We start from the raw sequence: 17,109 nt of genomic DNA on the forward strand, positions 1-17,109 counted from the left end.
TCTGGGTTCAAGGTTTCTACCTCCAAGACGCCATGTTTGACAGCTGTCCTCCTTTGGTGTGTTTGATGAGAAGCTTCACGCTGTCCCGCAGCATCAGTGCCCTTGGTGCTGTAAACCTTGCACAGGTGGTCTCGTTGGTCTCTCTTTAAGCTAGGGTGTGTGTTCCCAGTAGCCCTGACTGAAAATAAGTAGGAGTAGCTGGTTACGGAGAGATGGTTAATTAGGTGATAAACCATTTACTATTCTTTAGTCCTAAGACCGGTTCACTGCTGCACAGATCTGTCTTCTTTCAGCAGTAGATTGATTGTTGAATAAAGTAAGCAACAAGACTCCCTGTTCCTTGTTTTTATTGTTGTTATGCCACGATAAAAATGAATATTGAGGCCATTTTCCAAAAGAGTTTTCTCTGGGAAGTTCTAACCAGAAATGCACAGAATAATCTGATTGCGGATATGAATTCCAACCCCAGCTCCTGACTGCGGGAGACATCTGGCCCTTGCTTCAAGGAAGATAAACATTTCACTGAGTGCCATGTCTGTATCTCAGAAGAAAGAAAGAAACTCATTTTGTATCTATTGACAAGCTAGAATTTTTTGTTATCAACAGGTTTGGCAAACATCGAAAAGATGACAAGATTGAGAAAACGGGTAGAATAAAAATGCAGGAAACCTTTACGTCAGAAGAGGAGAGGACACGAATGAAGCAGGAACGGGAGAGGTAGACTTCGATTATTCCCTTCCACCTCGGTAGAGAGGGGCTCTTTGTTATTTTCATATAAAGATTTGGCACGTGATGACTTTTTCATATTGTCCCTGTCAATCCAAATACTAAGGCTTGTGGGATGGACTCACTGTTCGGAAAGATTTAAAGAAACAAACACTCTTATCTTTATTTGAGCATCAAAGTGCATTTTATGGGTTGGCTAAGATCGCTCACGTTGGAGAATATGTCGGATGACTAAGTAAACAGCAATTCTGAATTTGTGGTTCTTTTTCAAGTCACAGAAGCATTTAAACTCCTGCCTCATTCGTCTGTGAGTGTGCTGTTGTGATTTTTAAGAATGCCCATCTGGAAATCGGACTCTTTGAACTTCGGAGTCTCTGCTGTGACAAGCTCAGAGGCTGGTGCTTCCCGCTGGGCTGTGCCCCTCTCACATGTGACTCCTGTTTCCCCGTTTCCCTCCTGCTCCGCTGCCTGCACTGTGGGGCGTTTTCCACCTCTGTTGTATTCTGTGTCTTCCAGAAAGATTGTTGTCTATTGTTGAGTCATTCTGAGTGGCCCCCCAAAGATTAATGCAGTGAATGAAAACACCTGTTTAAAAAGCCACCAAAGAACTGCTTTTTAAAAAACTTTTATTGATTTGAAAGGCAGTGAGAGAGAGAGAGAGAGAGAACATGCAGAGATCCTCTGTCCTCTGTCTCACTCCCCAAATGCCTGTTATAGCCAGGGCTTTACCAGTCTGAAGCCAGGTGCCCAAAGTTCCATCCATGTCTTCTACATGGTTGGCAGGGACCCATAACAGCCATTACTGCTGTCTCCCAAGGGGCACGTTGGCAGGATGCTGGGTCGGAGCAGAGTAGCCAGGACTTGAACCAGAAATGGGATCCAGGTGACCCGACCATTGGCCTAACCTGCTGTGCCACAATGGCCTCACCTCCTTGAACACCACTCTTAGAAGTGACTAGAATTGTTCTCATGGGTGTTCCTGGGATGGGAAAGGGCCCTGGCCACTGTATGCTTGGGGTCCACAGGCTGCACAGCCAGCTGCTCTCTGTGGTCCTGTGTAATTTCTCAGTGGCCACCATGGAAGCCCCCGTGTTTTACTTTTAATAAGCTGGGGTTGGCTGGCGCTGTGACTCATTAGGCTAATCCTCTGCCTGCAGTGCCAGTACCCCAGGTTCTAGTTCCGGTTTAGGTGCCAGATTCTGTCCTGGTTGCTCCTCTTCCAGTTCAGCTCTCTGCTGTGGCCCAGGAGTGCAGTGGAGGATGGCCCAGGTCCTTGGGCCCTGCACCCGCATGGGAGACCAGGAGGAAGCACCTGGCTCCTGGCTTCGGATCGGCGCAGTGCGCCGGCCGTAGCAGCCATTTAGGGGGTTAATAATGAAAAAAGGAAAACCTTTCTCTGTGTATTTCTCACTGTCTAACTCTGCCTGTCAAAAAAGAAAATAAAAGCTGGGGTTTCCATAAGTTCCTGGTACCTCGGTCAAGGTTATGAAGCTAAATATTTTCCCTATCTAAGACAGTGGCTCATTGTCTTGGACCCCAAGTCCGCTGTGCTTCCCACAGTCCCAGAGGCAGGATGCTGTACACTTAACAAATGAAGGAACCGAAAACAGCATCCCATGCCTGGTTTCTTTAAAAGAAAAGGGTATTCATCTTTTCTAAAGATTTATTTTATTTGGAAGCCAAAGTTACAGAGAGAAAGGGAGAAACAGATCTTCTGCCCACTGGCTCATTCCCCAAATGACTACAACAGCTAGGCTGGGCCAGGCCAAAACCAGGTCTCCCATGTGGATGGCAGGGGCCCAAGCACGTGGGCCATCATCTGCTGCTCTTCCAGGCGTATTATCAGGGAGGTGAATCAGAAGTGGAGCAGCCAGGACTCGAACCCACGTCCACATGGGATGCTGGCATCGCAGGTGGTGGATAAACCCACTTGCCATGAGGCCGGCCCCTCCCAGTCATCTTTCAGATGCATTGAGGTGTTTTGGGTCTGAGTCTCTGCAGCTCTTCAGGGTGTAAACTATACACATGAGGAAAATGCATAGATGTAGTTTCTGGTGAAAGTCTGGCCTGGCTCTTTCTGCTGGTTCTTCCTCAATTTTTGCTTAGAAAAAATTCTCAGCACTGGTATTGGTAGGGTTCTGTTTAACCCTCACCAGTTCCAGGATCCTTTAGCTCAGTGGTTGGCTCATCGTGATTAGGCCAAGGTGGGCCGGGTTCCGTAGCATAACATTGCGTTTAATTGCTCAGAGGTTTAAACTCCTGTCCCTAAAAGAAGAGTGAACACCAGTTAAATACATGCATGTAGATTCATCCACAGGCGTGCAGTTTACTTGTGGAAGAAAGCAGCATTCTACTTCTCATTTTTTAAAAACATACTTTTTAAATGTTGACTATTTTGGGACTGGTGCTGTGGCACAGATAATTAAGCCACTGACTCTGATGCTGGCATTCCATATTGAGTGCTAGTTTGAGTCTGGCTGCGCTGCTTATGATCCAGCTCCCTGCTAATTCACCTGAGAAAGCAGCAGAAGGTGGCCCAAGTGCTTGGACTCCTGTACCTACATGGGAGACCTGGACGAAGTTTTGGGCTCCCAGCTGTTGTGGCCATTTGGGGAGTGAACTACCAAATGGAGGATCCCTCTCTTTGTCTCTCTCTCCCTCTCTCGACTCTTTAGCTGTCTTTCAAGTTAATGGATAAATCTTTAATGCTTTTTTTTTTTTTTTTTGACAGGCAGAGTGGACAGTGAGAGAGAGAGACAGAGAGAAAGGTCTTCCTTTGCCGTTGGTTCACCCTCCAATGGCCGCCGCGGCTGGTGCGCTGCGGCCGGTGCACCACACTGATCCAAAGGCAGGAGCCAGGTGCTTCTCCTGGTCTCCCATGGGGTGCAGGGCCCAAGGACTTGGGCCATCCTCCACTGCACTCCCGGGCCACAGCAGAGAGCTGGCCTGGAAGAGGGGCAACCGGGACAGAATCCGGCGCCCTGACCAGGACTAGAACCCGGTGTGCTGGCGCCGCAAGGCGGAGGATTAGCCTATTGAGCCGCGGCGCCGGCCTAATGGATAAATCTTAGAAATTGATTTATGTGGCACAGAGAGAGAAAGAATTCCTGTTCACTCCGCGGCTGCCAGCCTTGTTGGGCTGGGTGCAAGCCAGGAGCCATAAACTTTATCAGGTCTCTCCTGGGGGTTGCAGAGACCTGTGTGGCTAAGCCATCGCCAGCTGCCTCTCAGGGTGCACTTGAGGAGGAAGCTGGAATCGAGAACGAGAGCCAGGAGAACCCAGGCACTTAATAAGGGATGTGAGTGTCCTACTGCGAGTTCTCACACCTGCCCCTGCTTTTCCCGTTCCTGCCGAGGGGCTGGTGCCAGCAGTCCGGCCTCTCTGTCTTTATTCTGCACATCCCTGCTTTGCAGCCGAAGGTGAGCGCTGCCATCCAGTGCAGAATCCTGCCTCTGTTTTCCCAGATGTCTTTATAATGCATGGTGAGACACTGTCAGCCAAATAATGATTTTTTACATAATGGTTCCACTTTATTATTAATTTGCCTAAGGCACAGTTTGCGCCTCTGTTTGGCTTTTAATCTCCGTGTCTGTACCTCTAACGATACTGTACCTCTGGGGACCAGATTGGCTGTAAGAGTTGCAGTGGACAGGAGGCTGAGGAGAAGTCTTTTAGGGGCAAGGACCGAGTAATCAGTCCATGTGCAGGAATCACCCAGGCCCGTAACTGAGGACAGTTGTTGCACTTCATGGTTAAGTCGCGTTTTTACAGTTGCGTCTCATGTACGCGCGTGGACCTGGCAATGAGCAAGTGAGTGGGCGAGGCTCTCCGAGCTGCCAGAGGGGAGCTGTCGGGTGCGCGTTCTTCCATGGGGTCCACTCGCTCTGCCCTGTCACCTCCCCGTGGGGTCCACTTGCTCTGCCCTGTCACCTCCCCGTGGGGTCCACTCGCTCTGCCCTGTCACCTCCCCGTGGGGTCCACTCACTCTGCCCTGTCACCTCCCCGTGGGGTCCACTCGCTCTGCCCTGTCACCTCCCCGTGGGGTCCACTCGCTCTGCCCTGTCACCTCCCCGTGGGGTCCACTCGTTGTGCCCTGTCACCTCCCCGTGGGGTCCACTCGTTGTGCCCTGTCACCTTCATGGGGTCCACTCTGCCTTGTCACCTTCCCGTGGGGTCCACTCACTCTGCCCTGTCACCTCCCCGTGGGGTCTACTCGCTCTGCCCTGTCACCTCCCTGTGGGGTCCACTCGCTCTGCCCTGTCACCTCCCTGTGGGGTCCACTCGTTGTGCCCTGTCACCTTCATGGGGTCCACTCTGCCTTGTCACCTTCCCGTGGGGTCCACTCGTGCCCTGTCACCTTCATGGGGTCCACTCTGCCTTGTCACCTTCCCGTGGGGTCCACTGGCTGTGCCCTGTCACCTTTGACAGCTCCTTTCAAGAAGAAGCACAGCTTCCTGGGGACAGACTGGGTTGGAGGAATAGACAGAAAGGAGTCTCCTCACACCCCTCCATTTCTGCAGGCAGGGGTGGGGCCAGTCTCTCCTCTGACGTCACTGACCGCCGGAGCTATTTGAGTTCCAGAAATTATTTTGGCTGATTCCATATAAAAATAGAAAGCCTAACATTCCTCAGTTATGAGTTACGGCATGCCCCAAACCCAAAATATTTCTTTCCCATCCACATCTGTGAGGCCTGAATATTACTCAAAACATAAATATTGAAAATCGGAAAGGACCATGAATATGACTTAAAATGTATTTCCTGCCACGTTCAGATTTATTTTGCTGGTGAAAGCAAACTGGATTCTTCTGAGCCTGGAGTCTGAGATTAAATTGGACTTCGTTCCTGCCAGCTTTTCTCCTTGCCTCTCACCCACTGCCCAGACTGGGAGGTGTGGGGCGGGGGGTGGGGGGGATGGCTGGGTGGGCCTGTCTGCAGTGCCCTGGTGCAGCCCAGGCTGTGATGTGGGGGAGAGATGGCCAGGGGGGCCTGTCTACAGTACCCTGGTGCAGCCCAGGCTGTGGTGTAGGGGGAGATGGCCAGGGTGGGGGGCCTGTCCGCAGTGCCTTGGTGCACCCAGGCTGTGGGGGGGGGGGTGGAGATGGCTGGGTGGGCCTGTCTGCAGTGCCTTGGTGCTGCCTTCCACACCTTGAGCCCGTCTGACTTGGGCCCCCTTCCGGGGCATTGAGTCTGGGTCGATGCTGGGGTGAAAGGGGACTGGCCCTGATATGTGCCATTGTGACTGCTCATCTGGCTCTGACCCTCACCCGTGAGCCCTTCAGGGGCACTGGGGCCACACTGGGGAGGGCTGGGAACCCAGCTGAGGTGTGAGTTCAGTGGTTGCACCTCTGACGGGCTTGCCTTTCCCAGTGCCTGCAGACACAAGCACCCCAAACAGAATGCGTAAAATGAGCTTTGCAGCAGCTATTTCATTATTAAAAAAATTATTTTTTTGAAAGGCAGAGTTAGAGACAAAGATAAAGAGATCTCCCATCCTCTGGTTCACTTCTCAGATAGCCACAGTGGTTAGGGCTGGGCCAGGCCAAAGCCAGCAGCCAGGAGCCAGGAACTCCATCCAGGTCTCCCATGTGGGTGTAGGGGCCCAAGTACTTGGACCATCTTCTGCTCTTTTCCCGAGTGCATTAACAAGGAGCTGGATGAGAAGCGGAGCAGCTGGGACTTGAACCCCTGCTCTTATCTGGAATCCGGTGTCATAGGCAGTGTCGTAACCCACTGAGCCATGATGCCCGCCCTTGGCTTCTGTCATGAATCGCAGCGGCATGTTACAAGCAGCATTTCAGCTTTGGCTCCAGTGTTTAAGTGATGGTAAACAAAAGTGTGGTGCACGTTTTCCCAGTGCAACACCAGGTCAAACCCATGTCTGCGTGTTACTTCTCTGAACTCTGAGTTCGCGGAGCTGGGAAGTCACCGAGACGGGAATGACGGGAGTGGAGGATCTGCCACTGTCCTAACCTGTTCATTTACAAAGCGTCCTCCCCACACCTCCCTTTGTGCTGTTCTTGGGCTCCTGCCCCCGTCAGGATTCAGTTCCTGTGGAAATCCACATGCAAGGAAAGCCCTTGTTTCGCTGGCTGGAGACACCGTGGCTGGTTCCACGTGATGAGTGTGGGTCTGAAGCCGGGAACGCGCCCTGGCTCTCCTCTGGAGCCTCCGTTGGGGCCGCTGGGGATTCTGCCCCTGCTTCATCTTCGTCTTCCTGTTTTCCCTGCCCCACGTTTCTCACTGGCATGAGACTAGACTTTAAAGCTGTAATGTAAGTTTCTCTAGTTATAGAGCTGCAGAAGCTTTGGAGGAAAGCCTATGACATAAAACAGAAAACAAAACTCTGTTAATAGCATGGTGAACACACTGGCTTATGCCATTCTAATCTTTTTCTGTATATATGTATTTTTTTTTTTTTTTTTTTTTGGACAGGCAATCAGTGAGAGAGAGACAGAACGGTCTTCCTTACCTTGGGTCTCCCCCCATATGGCTGCTACGGCTGGCGCGCTGCGCCGATTTGAAGCCAGGAGCCAGATGCCCCCTCCTGGTCTCCCGTGCAGGTGCAGGGCCCAAGCACTTGGGCCATCCTCCACTGCCTTCCCGGGCCACAGCAGAGAGCTGGACTGGAAGAGGAGCAGCTGGGACTAGAGCCCGGCGCCCCAACTGGGACTAGAACCCAGGGTACCAGTGCCGCAGGCGGATGATTAGCATAGTGAGCCGCGGCGCCACCTTTTTTCTGTATATGTTTATACCCATGCATACTTAAAAATGTTGACATCCATTTCCACTTTGATTTATTTTGTATTTTTCTGCTTTATTTCATTATAAAATCATGTTGAGATGAGTATTTGATGTTGTAGTGTGGGTGAGCGTTAAGATGCCTGCGTCTCATAGCAGAGTGCCTGCGTGTGAGCCCCAGCTTTCTGTTAACGCATGCCCTGCGAGGCAGCAGCGATGGCTCAAGTATTTGGATTCCCACTACCCACACAGGAGACCTGGATTGAGTTCCTGGCTCCCAGCCCAGTCACAGCTGCTGCGGGCATTTGAGAAGTGAACCAGTGGGTGCATAGGAGTGCTCTCTGTGTCTTTCTGCCTCTTAAATGGGTATTTTTTTTTTTTATTGAAAAGAAGGAATTCGTGTCACCTGTACTAAAGTCATGTCTGTATGCATGGGTGGATGAACAGGAAGAAGGAGAGGAAGCAGCAAAGACCGTCTGAAAGACAAGGTACTGGCTGTGATATCTGGCCTTGTTCCCCAGCCCTCAGATAATCTTTAGGTGAGTTGTGTTAAATGAGAGTTGTAGCATTGGCTGGCCACGAGTGGATGACTGTCACAATGCGAGTGACCACACCCACACAGTGTGCTGTACGTGGGCAGATGTCCAAGGGCACAGAGTGCTGTCAGCGGGCATTTGAGCAAACCCATGGATTTCTAAGGAATTCATGTTGCCGGCACATGAGGGACATCTGTAGGTCAGGCCAGGAAATCCAGGGGCTGAGCTCTCCATTGGTCAGCGTTGGAACCCCCTTGCAGGCCCGTGCTTTTGATGCTGGACCGTGTGAGTGCCTGCTGTGTGCTGGCGAGGCACTCTCACACCTTGGTATGCCGTGTGCAAGCTACCAGGCCGTCACTGCCTGTGATCCCTCTTCGTTGGCATCCTCTCTTTCTAATTTTTAAAAAAGATTTGTCCATTGATTTGAAAGGCAGAGTTGGGGAGAGCCAGAGATCTGCCATGTGTTGGTTCACTCCCCAGATGGCTGCAACCACCAGAACTGGGCCTGCTAAGAGCCAGGAGCTTCTCCCAGGTCTCCCACAAGAGGTCAGGGGCCCAAGCACTTGGGCCACCTTCCACTGCTTTCCCAGGCATGTTACCAGGGAGCTGGATCAGAAGTGGAGCAGCTGGGACTCGGATCAGTGCCCCATGTGGGGTGCAAGCTCTGTAGGCAGCAGCTGACAGTCCTGGCCCCTCTCTCTAACTCCTGCTTTCAGTATCTGCTTTTGAAGAAATGAATTTCTGTTGGATTTTTCCGTGTTCTCAGTTGCTCAGACCCCTTCAGTGGGTGATAGACAAGCTGTGTGTTTCTTCTGTTGTTGTTGTTGTCAGCCTCTAGCGGCATTTTTCATAGCTTCTCTGACCTCCCAAATCCTTCAGAAGAGTCAGCTCTAATCAGTGGGATTCACTCCTTCAAAATTTTAAAATTCTTTATTGTTCAGGTCAAGAAGAGTTTTTAAGAATCTCTTAACTTTCTTCACGAAAGCTCGCTAGTTAGATGATGCCCTGGAGAAATTCAGCCTTGGGCAAATGAAATATTTGGAACTAGTTTTGTTGACAGAGACACCCCACTGGTGTAGGTAAACACAGTTTGATTTTTGATGAGAGCTGTCCTAGATGTTTTGGGCTTTGGAGCGTCTCTTTGACAAAATTGTTTTTACTTTGATGCCTGTTGAATCTCAAACACTGTTGGGCTGAATGTGTATCTGTGAGCGTGTGTGTGTGTGTGTGTGTGTGTGTGTGTTTATGTTGCTGATATATCTGGTGAAGATTTATTTATTTGAAAGGCAGAGTTACACAGAGTGATGAAAGGGATCCATTTCTCTCCAAATGGCCACAGCGGCCACAGTTGGGCCAAGTCAGTCTGAAGCCAGGAGCCTGGAACTTAGAACTCCGTCCGGGTCTCCCATGTGGGTGGCAGAGGCATCTTCTGTTGCTTTCCCAGGTGCGTCAGGGAGCTGGATCAGAAGTGGCTCAACAGGACTTGAACCCACGCTGTGCCACCGTGCAGGCCCCTTCTTTTATTTGAAAGGGGCCTGCTGTTTCACAGAGGTCGAGTGCAGGACAGGATGGTAGGAATCGCTTTTTGTCGCTCGTGTTCCCTCTTCTGGCCGTCCTTTTCCTTTGTCGAGAAGAGAAAGGGCGTAAACCTGGAAAGGTTGCAAAGGTGATCTAAGATGATGTCATCAGGTATGGAAATGGGCAGTGACGGAGACTGGGGAAAGGAGAGAGGCTGGAGGGGCTGGAGGTGGCCGCTGGGGGCTCCTGTGGTTCCCCAGGGTGAGGACTAGTGGCTCACCGGACAGGTTCTCTGCCACACTGGCTCCTGCCTGCTCCTGGTCCCTGAGCCCTTGCACTGCAGCCTGAGTTCGGGCGTCTGCGCCCCCAGCCCGTGCGTCTGGCCCGGAGCCCTGGCTTCTGGGCAGTCCCGTGGCTGTACAGGTTCTTTGAGGGGGGGATTGTGTGTGTGCTCAGTGGGGCCTTTCCAAACATGGAGCCGTCTAATTGTTTGAAGCTGGTGTCATCTCGTGCCGCCACGCGCGACTCCAGGTAACCTGTCTTCCCACCTCGTCTACGGCGCTTCTGTGAAGTCCAGCGACTCGCATCCCTCTGCGTGTGGCGGGGAGCTGTGCACCCGCGGGAAAGTCTTTCTGAAGTCCTTCCTTCTCAGTCAGCTTCTGCCCTTAGATTTCAAGCCTGTTAAAATCCCACTTAAAATCGCAAATGTTTTCGGAATCAGACAGTTGGTGGTACACTGTCCCTCATCTGGGAACATGACATAAACACCTGAGTGGCATCTCATAGGAAGGATCTTCAAAAAAATCTCATGGAAAATGCAAATTATGAAGAAACTATGCTTACATTTTGGGTTTTCCCCCCAACATGAACTTAGCTTTTAGGTTCCTTTTCCTGTGAACTTCCTGAAGTACCCTTGTGTGCTGTTGAGTGGCCGTGGTCAGGTTTACGTGGCAGGAGGAGGGTCAGCTAAAGGACTGGCGGGTTGAGCCACCAGTGTTTCCGAAGCTGCTGTTTACTGATGTGCTCTCCAGAGAGACACAAAGAGACAGCGCCCCCATCTGCGGGGTCACTCCCCAGATGCCCTCAGCAGCTGGGGCTGGGCCAGGACTCCACCTGCATCTGCCATGTGGGTGGCAGGGACCCAGGCACTTGAGCCACCACTGCTGCCCCCCACGGTGTGCATGAGCAGGACACTGGATGTGGTGCTCAGACGTGAACCCGGGCTCTCCGGTACGGGATGTGGGCGTGTCGACTGCCAGGCCCGTATCCACCGCTGCTGAAGTGTGGGGCAGATCGCTCAGCAGACGAAAAACTGCTGTTTACGTAGGCTGTGCTTTCCAGTTGGAGCTTAAATTTCATTGTTTGATGAATTTCTGTACTACTGATTTTTTTTTGAGAGAGGAAATATTACTGGGAAGAGCCTCAATGATTTTTTACTTCAAAATGAGGCTTTGGGGTGGCCAATCTTTCGGGTGGGAAATGTTTCCCAGAAAAGTTGATTACGAAATCTTGAATGCTGTTTTGAAGATAGTTAACAGCTGTATCTAGCACATAGCCATCTAAGCTTATTAAAAAGATTTTTTTGCTAGACTATTATTAGTATGTTTTGTCTTCTGTAAATGTTCACAGCATTCTTTATTAAGATCAATTTCTATTTCTTGTAGTCTAACAAACGAGCCCCAGGCGGGTTCTGCTCATGGATGCTCACAGGTGTTGGGACGCGCTGATTGGTTCAGGTTCACCACTGCTGTACCGTCCCGAGGAGCCGGTCCCTCAGCCATGACTCCAGGGCCTGGCGCCTTTCCTGGACGGGTAGAGAATGCACTGCATAGCTATAAACAAGTTCCTTTCCTCCTGCTCTGCTGCAATTAGTGCTAAAAGCCATTTATTGTAAAAAGCAAAAATACTAATGAATAGAAATGTTAGGAGAACAGAAGCCGTGTGTGTTTGATCTGCATCACGCGTCATCCATTTTAATTAGCGGACGGAGCCGCCGAACACTGGGACAAGCGTCTGGAATTAAAATCATTAATTGATGTCAAGCTGCAGACAGGCTGTTAGTGTGAATTTAGTGACAGCAGGGAAGAAATTAACCTTATTACTTTATTTAGTATATTACATTATTTTGTGTATTATTTTCTATGCAGGTTGAAGGCAGTTTCATTATCATAATGGAAAAGACTTTTTTTAACCAAAAGGAAAGGTGTGAATATTTACATTTGAACATAACAATTGATAAATTCTTTAATAACTTTTTGTAAGTCTTGATGAGAAGTTTTTCATTGTCGTTTAATTGTGTTTTCCTCCACATCATAAGTGCAGGGGAGTGTGTGTCGGTGTCGGCCAGGACAGCTGCCTGGGCTGGTTTCAGCCTCGGACTTGTTCTTTTGTTGGTGCCTGGGACGGACGCTGAGCTGCTCGGAGCAGCAGACACTGACTGCTTTTGCTGTGTCTGGGACTAATCGGTGACTTCTGTAGCTGCTCAGGGTTGGGCCGAGTTAAATGGGATGTGTAGGACCAGACAACAGCCTGGCTGTTCAGAGAAACGGATGACCGTGACATCTTAGCAGTCACTGGTGACCTCGGGCCACAATAAAAGAATAGAGGGTGCCCTTTTATTGCCCTGGCCATCTGGAACTGGCAGGGCTTAACTCAAGAGAGACACCGTCCGTTTAAAAGTCTCCCCCAGAAACCATGGTATTTCCGTTGTGACACCAAACATGTTTTCTTCCTGAGCCAAACACTTCTTTTCCTGAAGTCAGTTTCGCAAACCTGTAGACAAGATACTACCTTTCTCTTCCACTTGGAGCCCCCCCCTCCCTGTGTAATGCACAGGACACCGGGTGCAGGCCAGTCTGGTGCAGAGCATGGTTGATGCTTTTGGCTAAGTCTGCTCATCAGTTGTCAGCAGCGTTCCCAAACCCACAGTTTGTTCCTGGGTGTCAGGATCCCCCTTTGCCCAACAAGCCTCCTAGCACCGAGAGCCCCCCCCGCCCCAGCCTGGCCCTGCATGTGCGCCGCAGGTGTGCCGTGCTTTCTGCCACGGTTTTTATTCCCCCTGGAAGCCCCTAGGGTGGAGAGCAAAGGCGCCTATAGCTTTCACCAGGTAAGCAGCCGAGCTGTAAATTCTTCCCTTGTCCTCGCTTAGAAGAGTTATCAGTGTTCTCAGAAGGTGCTGTTGATGGCCTGGGAAGTGCATTGGATTCAAGGCTGGTCTTTGTGCACAGATTTGGGTAAAAGACAGCAGTGGACAGCTGGCCTTTGTGAGCAGCCCCTCCTGCCGCCCAGGGTTTCTTCTGAGAAATTGACCTCCAGGGAACGCCGTTTTCTGTGTAATTTGACCCAGAGTGCACTGAGAGCCCAGACCCATCAGTAACGCTGTGACACTGATGTGCAGCACCCGGGGAGCCTGAGGCTCCCGCACCGAGCAGGACCTTGTCCTGGTCTCTGAGCAGCTGCACATGCCCGTCTTCACACTCTTGATGAGTTGAGTTCCTGTCCCATAGGATAGAGTCATTTGTGAATCCACCCAAGTCACTCCCTTTGATTGTTGAAGGCTCTCAGAATGGAAACCTCTCAGCTGCATGTTTGTGTGCTTACTTTATTTCCCTCCACATATCTCACAGTTCCCAACCTTCAAGACTTAGCAGGTATCCTCAGTCACCTTGTGATGGGTGACTGATGGTAGCCTAAAAGTAGGTTGTCAGAAGGCATAATTGAGCTTCAAGTTAATATCCCATTGGCTTAAAGGAAGGATTGTTGTCTGTCCACTCATTTTTTTTTTTTCTGACTGAATCCAGTGTCAAAAAGTCAGGATGGTACAAAGCATAAAATTATTTCTCAACATGTCAGCTTTCCATCATAGATACCAGTATTCATTGGTAATAAGCTTTTACAGTAATGTCCCTGACTGTTATAACTGCTTTATATGGATAGAGTACAGTTTTTTAAAGATTTGTTTTATTTACTTGAAAGGCAGAGTTAGAAAGATAGAGGGAGAGACAGAGACAGAAAGGGGTCTTCTGTTCATTGGTTCACTCCCCAAATGGCTGCAACAGCTAGGGCTGGGCCAGGCCAAAGCCAGGAGTCTGGAACTCCATCCTGGTCTCCCACATGAGTGCAGCGGCCCAAACACTGGGGCCATATTCTGCTGCTTTCCCAGGTGCATTATCAGGGAGCTGGATCGGAAGTGGAGCAGCCAGGACTTAAAATGGCTGCCATATAGGATGCCAGTGATGCAGATAGCTCCTTAACCCGCTATACCACAACACAGCCCCAGATACAATACAATTAAAAATGTATAATTTTAGCTAAATTTGACATTACACTTTTTTTTTTTTTTTTAATGCATGAGACAGGGGGAGAGAGGGAGATGGAAAGAGGGAGATGGATCCTGTCTGCTACTTTATTCCCAAATTCTCACAACAGCCAGGGCTGGATCTTGTCAAAGCCAGGAGCCAGGAGCTCCATCTTCCGGGTTTCCCATATGGTAATAGGGACCCGGGTACTTGAGCCATCCTGTGCTGCCTTCCAGGGTGTGCATGAGCAGGAAGCTGGAATCAGAGGCTGATGCGGAACATGGGTGTCGTGATGCGAGGTCAGACTTTCACCATGGCACTAGAATGTGAGTTGCCGTTCCTCTTGTCAGTTTTCTGTCTGGAGCACTTAGAGTTATTAGAATCTAGGATTCTCTTGATAAAATGCCTTAACCTTTCCAGTGCTGTCCTGCTAGCTCAGAAAGCAATGGTTCTCGGCTCAGGAGACGTGGGACCTCTTGTGGAGCTTTCGGGACTGTGAGAAGCACTTCAGGTTGGCTCATGGCTGTGTTGGTTACATGCAGCGGGGCTCCTCGTGCTGGGGTTACACCACAGCAAATCACCCATTGTTGAATGTCAGAGGCCCAACTGAGAAACACTGGGTTAGGGGAGCTGAAGATGCTTCCATTTCATAGCTAATCCAATTAGATTGGATCTTCTAGGTTCACAACTTGGAACACAAGACTTGAGTGGTGACAAGAAACAAGGGAGACAGACACAGATGCCGCTTGTGATGTAGTGTGACAATCTGGTTTCTTTGAACTTTTGGTCTTGAAATAATTTTATTTTCATAGGAAGTTACAGAGATCTTAGGGCATTTGGTGCAGTGGTTAAGATAGGACTCCTGCATCCCACATTGGAGCCTGGTTCAAGTCCTGGCTGCACCACTTCCCATCCAGCCTCCTGCTCCGCACACCCTGGGAGGCACGCCGCAGGTTGAGGGCTCAGGGACATGGGTCCCTGCCAGCCATGAGGGAGACCTGGATTTAGTTTTGGGCTCCTGGCTTCAGTCTGACCCAGTCCCAGGTGTTGCAGGATTTTGGGGAGTGAAGCAGCAAAAGGAAGAGCTGTCTGTATCTCTTTCTCTATCTCCACTTCTCAAGTAAATAAATGGAAAAAAAAAAAAAAAAAGATGGCACTCTGAGGTGCAACAGCCCCTTGCTTCAGTTAGCCCCAGTGATTGGCCTAGGTGACCACCGTGTGGTGTCAGGACCAGGTGACCGCACTGGCACAGGTACCTAGGTCTCTTCCAACTGATCTATCAGGTACATGGGTATCACCAGCCTGCCATCCAGGAATAGAACACAGTGGTGCAGGGTGCCATGTGACTGTAGTGTGTGCACACACAGTGGTTCAGGGTGCTGTGTGGCTGTAGTGTATGCACGTCCACAGTGGTTCAGGGTGCCGTGTGACTGTAGTGTGTGCACACACAGTGGTTCAGGATGCTGTGTGACTATAGTGTGTGCACACACACAGTGGTACAGGGTGCCATGTGGCTGTAGTGTATGTACACACACAGTGATACAGGGTGCAGTGTGGCTGTAATGTGTGCACACACAGTAGTTCAGGTTGTTGTGTGGCTGTAGTGTATGCACATACTCAGTGGTTCAGTGTGTTGTGTATAGTGTGTGCACACAGTGATTCCATGTGCTAAGTGTAGTGTTGTGCACACTGGTGCAGGGTGCTGTATGACTGGGTGTGGGGTGCTGTGTGTAGTATGCACACACAGTGCTGCAGGGTGCTGTGTGGCTGTAGTGTGCACACACAGTGGTGCAGGGTGTTGTGTGGCTGTAGTGTGCATACACAGTGGTGCAGGGTGCTGTGTGGCTGTAGTGTGTGCGCACACACAGTGGTTCCATGTGCCGTATGGCTGTAGTGTGCACACCCTCACCTCCCAGTAGCGTTCTGCAATGTGGGCGTGGCTGGTTTGAGTTATCCATAACCTTGTAAAGGACATCTTGGTTATGAGACTTAGAATGGCTGTGAACAGTGGTGTCCAGGATTTTGTGCAGATGCTTGCTCACACAATCGCTGGGTGGAATGCTGAACGTGCATTTTTAACTCTTTACCAAACCGCCAGGGAGCTTTCCAGGTTTCCTTGGGTGGCTGTACTGTTGAGGTGTCCCCGGTGCTGTGTGGAGACTGGTCCCCTGCCTCCTGGCCTGCGTCCAGCCTTGTCTCTCATGTTGACTGGAGGCTGTTGGAGTGTTGTGAAAATGCTACCTTCAGCGTCCTTGGCCTGTCCTCTGCAGTGCAGCCCTCTCTGTGCCTTCGCCCATTTGCTCATAGCATTGTTTTCTCCTTGTTGAATCTCGAGGGCTCTTTATATACTCTGGCTCAGATTCCTTTCTCGAGCCGTGCTTTGCCACCACGAGTTCTCCCATGCTGGGGGAGCCTGTCCCCAGGATGAAAACGTCGAGCCGTGGGTGGTGTCCACTTTTGTGGTTTCACTTTAGGAACAGCACCCTGGGGACCCTTTGCGAGAAGTCGTCACAGAGCACGCGGGGCCCTGAGATACTCTGCAGCGTTTTCTCCTAAAGTTCCCTAGAAGTTTGACGTTTAAAGCCGTGACCATTTCGGGTAACTTTTGTGTGAGCTGTGAATTTTACATTCGAGTTTCTTTCTTTTTTTTTTTCCCCCTCCATTAATTAATTTATTTGAAAGGCAGAGAGATGGGTGCTGGGGAAAGAGACCTTCTGTCTCCTAGTTCATTCTCTAAATGGCCACAGCAGCTGGGGGGCCGGGGGAGACTAGGCCGAAACCAGGACTCCATCTGGGTCTCCCACATGGTTGGCAGGTGCCTGTCTAATGCTGTTTTCCCAGGTGCATTAGTAAGAAGCTGTATCATGGCCGGCGCCGTGGCTCACTAGGCTAATCCTCTGCCTGCAGCGCTGGCACCCCAGGTTCTAGTCCTGGTTGGGGCACTGATTGTGTCCCAGTTGCCCCTCTTCCAGGCCAGCTCTCTGCTGTGGCCCGGGAAGGCAGTGGAGGATGGCCCAAGTGCTTGGGCCCTGCACCTGCATGGGAGACCAGGAGGAAGCACCTGGCTCCTGGCTTCAGATAGGTGCAGCGTGCCGGCTGTGGCAACCATTTGGGGGGTGAACCAACGGAAGGAAGACCTTTCTCTCTGTCTCTCACTGTCTAACTCTGCCTGTCAAAAAAAAAAAAAAAAAAAAAAAAAGCTGTATCAGAAGCAGATCTGACGAGTCTCTAACCAGCACTCCAATATGGGATGCTGGTGTTGCAAGCAGCAGTTTAACCCACTGTGCCA

At 50.5% G+C, this 17,109-nt stretch overlaps 1 protein-coding gene across 19 annotated transcripts in view; it reads left to right on the forward strand.

Moving 5' to 3' along the window:
- PARD3 (par-3 family cell polarity regulator) overlaps window positions 1-17,109 on the forward strand; it is a 514,965-nt gene that overhangs the window by 372,187 nt on the left and 125,669 nt on the right. For 12 of the 19 annotated variants that reach the window (XM_070056191.2, XM_070056180.2, XM_089312481.1 and 9 more), the window contains one exon: window positions 607-717. The exons of the other annotated variants lie outside the window; for them this stretch is intronic. In XM_070056191.2, coding sequence (XP_069912292.2) covers window positions 607-717 — 111 coding nt within the window. The remainder of the gene's footprint in view (window positions 1-606; window positions 718-17,109) is intronic. 19 annotated transcript variants of the gene reach the window in all.

Source organism: Oryctolagus cuniculus, chromosome 13, assembly GCF_051225735.1.
Source record: "Oryctolagus cuniculus isolate XC-2025 breed Fujian yellow rabbit chromosome 13, ASM5122573v1, whole genome shotgun sequence".
NCBI classification, from domain to species: Eukaryota; Metazoa; Chordata; class Mammalia; order Lagomorpha; family Leporidae; genus Oryctolagus; species Oryctolagus cuniculus.